The sequence below is a fragment of the Solenopsis invicta genome, chromosome 16, assembly GCF_016802725.1.
Source record: "Solenopsis invicta isolate M01_SB chromosome 16, UNIL_Sinv_3.0, whole genome shotgun sequence".
Lineage (NCBI taxonomy): Eukaryota > Metazoa > Arthropoda > Insecta > Hymenoptera > Formicidae > Solenopsis > Solenopsis invicta.
In genome coordinates this window covers 11,616,601-11,628,893 of record NC_052679.1, presented here as the reverse complement: position 1 = coordinate 11,628,893, position 12,293 = coordinate 11,616,601, and the positions used below count along the sequence as shown (strand labels likewise).

The 12,293-nt window shown below is 35.1% G+C and overlaps 1 protein-coding gene across 10 annotated transcripts in view; it reads left to right on the top strand.

Moving 5' to 3' along the window:
- The window catches only part of LOC105198174 (protein phosphatase 1L), a 269,334-nt gene extending 259,116 nt beyond the window's left edge, over positions 1-10,218 (top strand). For all 10 annotated transcript variants that reach the window (XM_039459005.1, XM_039459012.1, XM_039459004.1 and 7 more), the window contains 2 exons: positions 2,095-2,402; positions 10,035-10,218. In XM_039459005.1, coding sequence (XP_039314939.1) covers positions 2,095-2,402; positions 10,035-10,122 — 396 coding nt within the window. In that variant the 3' untranslated portion in view covers positions 10,123-10,218. The remainder of the gene's footprint in view (positions 1-2,094; positions 2,403-10,034) is intronic.
- The last annotated feature ends 2,075 nt before the right edge of the window (positions 10,219-12,293 follow it).

Below are 12,293 nucleotides of genomic sequence, written 5' to 3'. Positions count from 1 at the left end.
TCCGGTTTGCGACTTATGCAATAATACTGCAATTATAAAATGTGGGTGGTGCAAAAAATCTTTGTGTATAAAACAATTTTTCATGGATTATCATTATTGTCAAAACTACTGTCAATGAATCTTATCAAGACTTACTTTAAATCTTTATCTTATCAAACCCTATTTTAAAGGTTTTAAAAGTAATATAAACAAAATAATTCAAGTTCGATTTGTAAAATATTCTTTTGTTAAGAAATATATAATCACCACATTTTGATTATGAAATGTTTAGTTAAAAATTTAGATTTAGCGATATTGAAAACCCTTTTGTGCCTTTTATTACTAACATTAAAGAACCGATTCTAGACAAAATTTAAAAAATATCCTTTTATAGGAAAGTGAGACACCATTTTGAATCCGCCATTTTGATGATATTTTTATCATCAAATTTGGATTCAGCGCCATCGAAAACCCCCATAAAGCCTTCACAATTTAAATTGTTTAATGGATATCATTCAAATCTTAAATACATCCCCAAATATTCAAAGGGTAGTTTTTACCCTTAAAACTAAATTACCGTCAATATAAAAAAATACATGTCAATTATTTTTCATCGCCTTAGAAGTGTGTTTCATCAAAATTGGAGAGTAACACTTGGGTAGGTTTACTTATAAGTACTCTCCAAGGAAAAGGTTACGTCACTCTTTTATGCTACATAGAAGCTCGTACGGGGCTCACTCCACAAAAGGAGGATATCTGCTGGTCTCAATTCTGAACCCCCTTATATTCCCTATTGGATGCATCTTGTCTATAAGAAAACGGCTGCTCTCGGCTGCATCGCCGCCCCGTGGCGGTGGCGCAAACTGACACCTGGCGAATGCGCGCCCGCGGGCGTACGCAGTGCCGGCGCATGAAATGGTGGCGCCTAGTGGATTGGCCGCTACAATGCATTCAGAAATAATCCAATATGTAATTAAATTATAAACGCCAGGTAGACTGCCAGTGAGCAATCTTTTCTCTATTCTAATCATGCCAAAAAATTTATTTATTATCTTAGAGTAGAGTGTAAAGAAAGCATAAGAGTGAAAAAAGATTTGAAGTTATTTTATTAAATTAAAGCGCCCAAAGAAAAAACTATTGAAAAAATATCAATTTTCAATTGTATATAAATTAGGAACAGAATATATATTTTATTCACAGAAAAACCGAACTGCTCGGACAAAAATACCGGCTTTGCCTGCAAGATGACCAAGAAGCTCCCTTCTTCTTTGTTCCCACAAGCTCGTGACCCGTAATACCAGCGTCCTTTCCACTATGCTGTCCATGTGCACAGACCAATTCGGTATTTCTCAGTGAATAAAATATGCAAACAAAGCAAAAACGCAGATACAACGTTCTATCTTTCTGTTATAGCCTTTTGTGGTTGCCATAACACAGTGCATGGCAACCACAATCAGGTCACCATGCCCCGAATTAAAGTTACTTGTCAAGCACTTTTGCAACACGAGACAACCAGAAAACCCGAAAATCCAGCGCGCAATGGCCAAAATCGTACTGCAAAAGCGCTGACCGTGCGGAAGTTATTGCGCCAAGCAGCGGCTTAGCGCACTTATAAAAGTGCCGCTTGACAATCAAGCGGCGGAGAGTTAATTAAGCAGCAGTAAAAAGCACATACATCCGTTAGCAATATCACGAAGAAATCATACACACTCAGCAGTCACATCTACAAAGGAACCACACATCCAGAATAGTCACACCGATTAGCAATTCACACTTGTATCTCTCAAGATACTATACCTGTAACACGAGCTTACGTTCGTGAGCGTTATCGGTTACTTCCGAAATACACGCATTCAGTTTTAACAAACTTGTTTTTTTGTCTACTTTCTCGGGGGTCTTTATTCCTTCCTGGCATCAATCGGGCTTAGTTCCGACATCATACGCTAGCTGTACAACATTTTGTCTTTAAAGTGTATTTTCGAAAATTCTTCGATTTTTTTTGTTTTACCGAGATTTTTTCGTAAGACGCGAGAAAATCTCAACAAACATGCAAAAACTTTTATGTAGTAATATAATTATTACCTATATTAATCCAATTATTGAATCTATTTCCAGGAAAGGGAAAGGAAAAGAATAAATAAAGCCGGTGGTTTAGTAACTTTCAATGGCGTATGGAGAGTCGCCGGCATATTAGCGACTTCTCGAGCTCTGGGAGATTATCCTTTAAAAGATAAGAAACTAGTAATCGCCAATCCGGATATTCTAACATTTGATTTGAACGATCACAACCCTATGTTTATAATATTGGCGTCTGACGGCCTGTGGGACACATTTTCGAACGAGGAGGCTGTGGCCTTCATCAAAGAACGCATCAACGAACCACATTTTGGTGCAAAAAGCATCACATTACAGAGTTTTTACAGGTAAGTGGAATTTTTTATTTTGTTACAATACAACATACGTGTATACATAATATACCCAGATAACTAAACCTGACGGGAAAACATGATTGACACAAATTGAAAATTTATGATACACACTATGTTGACAAAAGTCAAGCAGCAGCCAGGCACGATTTGCTATGTCAGCTGATGTCAGCAGAAAAACAGTAAAATCTAAGAAGGCACTGCGTATATGTTAAAAGAAATGCAGCAAAAAAGGCAGCAAAATTTATCAACATAAAAAAAACAAAAGTCAAGCACAGCAAGTCAATATAACGTAACAGTGAAAATACGGAAGGTATAAAACGCGATCAGTTTTATCAGCTATTGAAGGCAAAATTGCAGCAGAAATTGAGCATAGCCTATTGTTACGACATGACAGCGAAAACGCGACAAGTAGAGAACGCGATTTGATTAATCAGTTATTGACGGAAAAATCGTAACAGATATTGAATACAAGCTCGTCAAATATAATTGCAAAAATAAAACAAACATTTAGCGAGAAGTGATGTATCAATAATTTTGAATAAAATATGTTTCATTAAAATTTAACCTTGATAAGAAATTAAAGAAATAAATATAAAGGTTACATGTACGTATATATTTAGAAAAATGTATATACAGGGTGTCAGGAAAAGTTTGTCCGTTGTCTCGTGGGTTGATAGAGTAAATTAAATTGAGCAGAAAAGTATTACTTTTCTGCTATACTATTTTTTAAGATTTGCAATAGTTACTGAAATAAAAATTAGTAAAATTGGCAAATAAGCGCGTACTTTCCTTACTCAACGCACGCGGGGATCGCCCATCGATCATGAAGCCAAAGGCAGTCACGGCAGGCAGCGTGGTAAAGAGGGAGAAGCAGCATTGTCTATCGGCTAACAGCGTAAGATTCCCGTTCTGAGCTGCTCATTCCCTCATTTCCTCACCGCGTTCCTTGCTCTAGGCTAGGCATTCGCTAAATAGTCTCCGCGCGCGGTGGGTAGAGAGTATGTACTCACCGACTTTACTAATTTTTATTTGGTAACTGTTGCAAATTTTGAAAATGTATAGAACTTTTCTGCTCAGTTTGACTTGCTCTATTAATCCATGAGACCACGGGCGAACTTCTCGTGTATATACAGGGTGACCCGTTTTAATTTATCACCCCAAGTATTTTTGTTTGCTTGCATTTTACAATAAAATATTTCAGACAAATGTATGGTTTTGAGGGGGACATAAGACGATGTCATTAATTTGACCTTGAATAGTTGTTTGAAGGTCACGTAAAGGTCACCTTCAATTTTTTAAATGGAACTGGCTACTTTTTATTACATATTCTTGTAGCTCATCTCGAGACTTTTCCAAAACACTTTAATTAAATGTTTTTTCGTTAATTATTTTGCAAATTACAAGACTTGAAAGTTACAGTACCGCCGACATTAGCATCACTCAAGGTGTACCACGTAGAGGTTCGATCGGATTTACACCTCTTTTGTATTTGAAAAAAGATCGGAGGATGATCCAACCGATCAAGGAAGGATCGATTGGTGGTCTAGTCAGTCAAGACAAGATTGATCGGTGATTCAGCCAATCAAGGAAACGATCGGGCCAGTTAAAGCAAGATTTTGGGAATTTTCTATTATGTATTCAATTATTTATTCAGAATGAAGGAAGAATTTTTGAATACTTATTGCGATGGTAAATGTAATAAAAGATATAATGTTAGAGAATAAGTAGTTCTCTAATTAAAGGGTATTGATACTTCCCTAACATTCTATATTTTTTATTGCATTTTCTTGTAGTCAATTTTGAGAACTTTTCAAAACATTATAAATAAGTTTATTTTCATTAAATACTTTTTGAGTTATAACACTTGAAAGTTACAATACATTGTAGCTTTCAAGCCTCACAACTCGAAAAGTACTCAAAATAAACTTATTTACAGTGTTTTGGAAAGCTCTTGATCTGTAAATAAACTTATTTACAGTGTCTTGAAAGCTCTTGACCGGCTATTAGATTCTGAAATCAAAAAGAGGGTGCTCCATTTAAAAAAATTAATGTGATTTTGATGTAACTTTGGCAACGCCATCCAAGGTTAAACTGATAAGATCACTAAATAGCTTTTACGTTGCTGATAAGTATGATGCTGATTATTTATCGCAGTTCTAGAATATTTCGCCCTACAATCATCAATTTAAGCAAAATTACAGCAGCAACATAGTTTTAATGTTAGATCTTATATTTTTTTTAATAATAATGTATTAAATTACATTTAATGATATTACTTACATTTACAGTAATAATGTGCTATATTATTACATAAATATTTCTAATGAAAACTGTCGTAAGAACTGTGATAAATTATAATCAGCATGATGCTATTTATCCGAGTATCTTATGGTACTTTATATGAAAAGTGTAAAGAAATGGAAAAGTTAAAATTTTGTTCTTGAAATTACACATAATGGTGAGATTCGAATAGTATTAATTAGAACTGTTGTTTAAAGGGATAATATTTACTGTGTTCTTGTACTTTAGAGGAAGAGGTGTGATGCTACATTCGCGAAGTTACATTATTTAACTTTTCGTTTTTTCAATTATAAAAAATGATAGAAATATTACAAAGAACAAATACCTTATAATCGTGATCGCGAGTATACTGGGTAATTTAAAATAACCCGTTGTCCTTCAAGGGACGTATTCCTGGTCGAATTCTAAGACGATTTTTTCTTTAGCAAAAAGTTGGTAGACGCTTAAATTATGAAATATAAGCCGATTAAGTTAGCGTATCACAGATCGAATAGTACGCAGAGGCGGCGCACTTACCGTTACGTGCGAGTGTGCCGTGAGGCTGCGTTCAGCTGATACAACACACAAGCTGATTCCCCCCTTCTCTCTCTCGCTCGCTCCCCCTCTCCCTTTTCCCCTCTCCTCCCTTTCCCTCTCCTTCTCCCTTCCCCTCTTCATCTCCCTTCCCCTCCACCCCCCCCCTTTCTCTCTCTCTGTCACGTTACAATGCTATCTTTAACTTACAAATGTAATTATTTTACGTCTTGATTTTAATAATTTTGATAAAAAAAATGCCAAGAAATTCTTTGTGGAGTCGAAGAATCAAACAAAGAAATACACGAAATCTACAAAAGTATTTACATTTCGAGTTTTTAAAAACAATAACACTTTTTTTGTCATAGAGAAAAAGAAAGAGAGAGAGAGAGAGAGAGAGAGAGAGAGCGTGCTCGCGTGAACAAATTTGGGCATATTTACTTACGTATTATTCTGTACAGCGATCAATTAGTTTTCTCTACGATAAGACAGACCAAAGTTTTCAACAAAGAGCATTTATTATGAAAAAAGCTCTTTGAAGAGAATTAATCTGCCCTTTTCAGAGGAACCAAATGATTTATTTCAAGGAACAATCTTTTAACAAATTATTAGAATCTCTTAATATAAAAAAAATAATAATTTTAATAAAATAATTAGAAAAAAATATTTTATCAAAATATTGAAGCAATTTTTAATAAATAATAAAGAAACTTAACCCTTATACACGTAAGTGGATCTGAGAGACCCCATATGAAGTTTCGAACGCTTGCTGTTTGAAGACGGAATGAGATAAGAGGTTCGGAACAAGACGTAAAATCTCCTCTTTCGATTGATATGGTTGATCAACTTTTTTGGTCAACTATAATTTGAACGGCACTGCAGCAAAGTTTTGTTAGGATTAATGCAACCCATATGTGTGTAAATGAAACATTTTTTGTGAGTATTTTACATAAAAAACTGGACAAAATACGTTCGAACAGGTCGATTCATGGATGTTACTCGCATATACTTTGTCTAAAGTTAGAATACTATAAAATGCTGTAGAAAAGGGAGTTTTTCCGAAATATATCATGAAACACATCAATTTCCAATTTTAGACAAAATTAATGAAAAATACCTCATATTCGCTTTGTTACATAAGTACATTTTTTAATAGAAATGACAATGATTTGATTTTTTTTTTTTTTTTTTGGAAGTATAAATCGTTAGCTTTAAAACGCCGTATTGTAAAGTTCTTAAAAGTTTTTTGTTGCAAAGATATAATTTTTTTTTAAGTGGATTTTTATATGCACAAAAATACCCATATTATCCATGTTACATAATTATACTTTTTAAAAGGAATGACTTGTGTGTGGGCGTGCGTGCACGCGCGCGCGCGCGTGTGTGTGTGTGTGTGCAAGTGCGTGCGTGTGGGCGTGGGCGTAGGCGTGAGTGTGGGCGTGAGCGTGGGCATGGGTGTGTGTGTGTGTGCGTGTGCGCGCGCATGCGCGCGCGTGCGTTTGTGTGCGTGCGTTCGTGTGCGTGCGTGTTTATTTAGATTGATAACATTATGGATTACAATTTAATTATTTTGGATTAGAAATAATTCGCGAAAGCGATATTAAAATCAATTACATATAGAATTAAATTCGTATAGAATTGAAATCAATTATGTTTTAATCCGCTTCTGGATTGAATCGATTAAAACAGCTTAAAATTGATTAAAAAGGATTTTGTTTAATCGGTTTCAATCGCATATTTTTGGCAGGGACTGTATACCAGAATAGAATAGTTGCAATATTGTTTTTCGACAGTTTTCTGAATGTAACATGCTCATCAAACGATTGAACATAATTGATTCTCACCTATGAATCCAAACAATTACATTCGCCCTTGATGAGTGCAAGGCTATACTAAAATTTAGTGGATAAAATGTCGCAACTTTTTTGTCCACAACATACAAGTCTTTCTCATTTTATATACAAGATTCTCTAAAATGAACAGTTTCAAATCAAACATGATTCTTGTAAAGCTGTGAAACAGAACCTCTAAGGATATAGTATTTTACAAATCGTATCTCACAAAATGAAATTAAATGAACAAACACAGAATTGAATAGGACGTAAAGGAATTTATTTTGACTAAAAATTAATTCTTTTTGATTTCATATGTTCAATCAAGTTTTTATTCATCTAATAATTCCATTTTATTTACTGGGATATGATTGCAGATACCTTGATCATATATGCGATGTAAATTTAAACAATTTATATTTCTTAGGAGTTTTTTATAAGGCTGATTGTAAGACAAGATTGATCTTTTCTTCGCGATATTAATCGTCTTGTACGATTTATATCAGATTCTTGCACCAACTTGCAAGATAAATTATTTTATAACTATGACTTTTAAGATTCATACATGACCTTTTATGAAACACACCGGAATATATAGTTTACAATTTCTTACAAGACTAAGACAAAATTTTCCCATCGCGATATTAATCGTCATACATGATTCATGCTAGATTCCTGTAACATCTTGCAAGATAAATTATTTTATAATTATGTCTTTTAACCCTTAAACACATTGATCCCGTAAAATACGAAAACAAATTTTTGGGTCTAGGAGACTTTTTGAGAAGTTATAACTTTGGTTCTAATTAACATTTTTCAACAATCTTTTTTTTATATGAAAGTTTAGAATCTCAGAAATGTGACTGCATAATTGATATTGCCGAAAAATGACTTATTGTTAAGTTAAAAAAAGAAACCATTAAGCAAAAATTTAAAATTGTTCAAAAATCCACTTTTTCTTAAAAAAAAATTATGTTTCCGCAATAAAAAACTTTTAAAAACTTTCAAATACGGCATTTTAAAGCTAAAGAGTCATACTTTCAAAAAAAGTTATGGTATTGTCATTTCTTTTAAAAAGTAGAATTATATAACAAGGAGAATATGAGGTCCATTTTTGGGTATCTAAAAATCGACTTTTTAAAAAAAAATCATATCTGCAACAAAAAACTTTTAAAGACTTTACAATACGTTTTAAAGCTAAAGAGTCATACTTTAAAAAAAAATTATGTCACTGCTATTTCTATTAAAAGATATACTTACGTAACAAGGTAAATATGAGGTATTTTTCATAAATTCAAGGTGTCTAAAATTGAAAATTGATGTGTTTCGTAATATATTTTGGACCCTATAAAAATCTTCTCTTTTACAGCACTATAATATTTTTACTTTAGGCAGAGTAGTACGCGAACGGACCTGTTTGAACGTGTTTTGTCCAGTTTTTTAACATAAGATTACTCACAAAAAAGTTTCATTCACACATATGGGTCGCATTGACCCTAACAAAACTTTGCCGTGTTTTTCAAATTCTAGTTGACCAAGAAAGTTGATCAACCATATCAATCGAAAGTGGAGATTTCAAACTTTTTTTACGTCCTGGTCCGAACTTTCTATCTCATTCCGTCTTCACACAGCAAGTGTTCGAAACTTCATATATCTCTCAGACCCATTTATGTGTTTAAGGGTTAAGACTTATACACGATCTTATATGAAACTCACCGTAATCACATATGGTTCATTATTTCTTACAAGGCTAAGACAAGATTTTTTCATCGCGATATTAATCGTCGTATACGATGCATTCCAGATTCCTAAGATTATGGTAAGATTCATGTACAAATTGTATGAGATTCTTATATAGTCATGTAGGTTCATCTATTATTTTCGTACGATTACATATAATTTTGTACGATTCTTACTGTAATTCCTACTGGAATTTTCAACAGGGTTGATAATACAATTTATAAAGCAAAGTCCTTATAAGACATCGAACATGTCACAGCAGTTTGACAGTTCTCTGTCATAACATTAACTGAATAGATGCGAATATGCATTTTCGGCCATCGTGCGACAATTTCTTAAAAAAAGAATATCCTTGTAAATCATTATTTAAAAAGTGTTAAGAATTTGAAAGATAATTAAAGAGTGTAGAATTTAAAAATGTCAATCATTTTGTGATTTCTTTTGCGGTTTATTGTAAAAATTGTTCCAAAGTTTGAAAGAATTTACGTCCAAATCGGACTTTTACGTCAGAATTGCAACCTGATCGTAGCACTGGTAATTGGCCGATCAAATCTAGTCCTAGAAATGTTAAATTAGTAAAATATTATGAGTCATCAGACTCGAAATAATTAAATTTTATTGATTTTAATTATATAATAATAATATCATGACATGACTGGGAAACGTCTAACTATATAAACTGTTACTAATTTGTGTTTTTAAATAAAATTTTTATTTTTACTGTTAAATTAAATTGCTCGTTTTTATTCAATACTAAAAAAAAATACATTATAATCTTTCTATTTAAAAATTGATAATGGGAGTATCCAATTTTGACCAGGGAGTGGTCCGATTTGGTACCAGTAGTTCCAAATTGAACCGAAAAAAGCGTTTTTACATTTTCTGTTATAGTTCAACATAGATAAAAGATACGTCAAAATCGTTTGAAGCAAAAATGAAGAAAATTAAATTATCTTTCCAATGACACTATCAGTTTTACGATCGGATTTTATTTGCGTCTTATAGAGAGCAAAAACTGCTGCTAGGTCTGATTTATACCCCACTCTTCCCTACTTGGGAGTAACAAAAATTTACCTAGGACTGGCCGTTTTTAATAATACTTCTAGCTTAATTCTTGCTCGAAAGAAATCTTTAGAATTATTTCCAATATCAGGAAAGTTCGGTCTTTGGTTTAGGATCCGTTTAAGTATTAACTAAAATAGTGTATATTAACTAATGTCATTCTTGGTATATTTTGTAGAGGATCTGCGGATAATATCACCGTCGTCGTGATTAACTTAAAGGACCGCAAGTTTGGCATGTCGGAAGCAAAGAGGAATCAGTTATGATCTTGGCAGCAAATTATTTACTTTTTCACTGTAAAGAGTCTAGTTATAGAATAAATGTAACTTGTTGCAATATAAGTAATAATTTATTACCGAAAATGTATTATTTACCTCATGTACACCACATTCCCTCACATTTGTAATTCCCATCAACACTACAAACGACATAGACACGGTTTCAATAGAATATTATTGAAAATAGCTTTAAAAGTTAAAGAATTAAAATCCTATTGTAAATAGGATAGATTGTAAATATTAATGTTGGAAAATTGTAAATATTATTTATTTATTTATTATATTTACAAGGACAATAATTGTTAAAGATTGCATTCATAATCATTGTTATTTATTGCCGTATAAAAATTTCAAGATTTCACACTCATTTGAATATAACACTCCGTCTATTTACTCGATGCCCATATAACACACTAATATTGTACCAACATTTCAACAATATTTAATCACAAGATTGCGAATATTGTAACATTGTGAAATATTAATACAAAATTAATGAGACATTGCAGCAATGTCCATGTCTTTTAAATCAATGTCTTATAGACATTGATTACAACATTGATTCAATATCCATTCAATATATAAAAAAATTTCTTTGAAATATCCATGTAAATATTAATATGGTTGCATCACATTATCTCAATGCAAAACCACATTATCCCAATGCAAATATTTTCGTAGCATTTTTTATAATAAAAAATAAATTTTTTTGGATAATTTTTTTCGGAACCAAAGAGTTACCTATCCAAGTCGTAACCGCGCTAAACGTTGCTGGATCTCTGTGACTTCTGCAAACTGATTCCTAATGATGATTTGTGAACGTTTTGTGTTAATACTAACGAACCGCCTTCCGACTCCCCCCCCCCCTGGACCGCCTAATCATCCGAGCCGACCGGTCGAACACCCGCCGGACGGCAATTAACGGTGCACAGCGCCTAATAAGCTACACATGATATCGGAGCGAACGAGCGATCGCTCCCGCGTTCTCGTCTCCGCGCGCACGCGCTCTCGTTTCCGCGCTGTCCGCAGCCATGCTCTACGCGCGTGGTCCGAAGCGAGAGACCCGAGATCGAGTAGCGGGAATGCTGCCGCCGGACCGCTCCGCCGTAACACGCCACACATTCCCTCGCTTTGATTCTCGGGTATATAAGGCGACGTTCGCCGAAGGCCGGGATCCGTTTCTGGCCGGTCCGCCAACTAGAAGCCCTAGGTTGCCACTGAGATCGAGCGCCTCGGTCTCCGCTAAGTCACTTAGCTCGCAACCGCTTCCGCCTCCGATCCTAACTCCGTTTCCAGACTCGCCGAACTGGGCTCAAGAAGAACTTGGGTCCTGTCAAGGCACTTGACGAAAAGGCGACTTCCATCCTATAAGCCTCCCGAGTCCGACGCCACCACGTACGGAGGTACGGTGCTCCGTGCCTCCACCAAGCGCACTTAGCGTGAGGGAGTGTCCTCCGGCGAGCACTCGTGGTATTAACCGCTTCGCGACGGGCCGCGCGACGAACCGAAGCAACGCACGGATCCGTGTACGCGCCGCGCCCCGCTTACCGCACCGCGCACCGCGTCTCACACGAGTGTCACGGCCACAACAAAGCCGCCGGGGTTCCGAGAAAAGCACCCGACACAATTCCGCGAACCGCGTCTCGCGCGGCAGGTGCGCTCAACGAATAGCTTGTAAATAGATTTCTGCGTTCGCCGAGCATGTAAATAGATTTCCGAAGTTCTTTGTCACGTCCGTCCGCGCGTCTTTACTGCTAGTTAAGATCCGCGTTTCGATTACCGCCCGATCGCATCTCCGGATTTCCGGATCGTCTCATCGCCAACAGTGCTGCGTACTACCAACAATAAATATGCCGAACTTGTGTAAATCTCACCGCGTCTTAAGTGTGAAATAAACGTTCTTTGTATATATCAACCTAAAACACGTCTAATTCCTCCAGGCGACCTTTCGCGCCCGTTCCCGCACCGCCAACCGTCCGTGCGCGAAGTACGGTTGTTACAACACTTATGTATCAGTCATACATCATATATATATATATATATATATATATATATATATATATATATAAAAACACTACTCAAAAAAAATAGGGAACACTTTCCAGACACCAAAAATTAGGCTATTTTCAAATGACTGTAACTCGGTGAAAAATCATCGT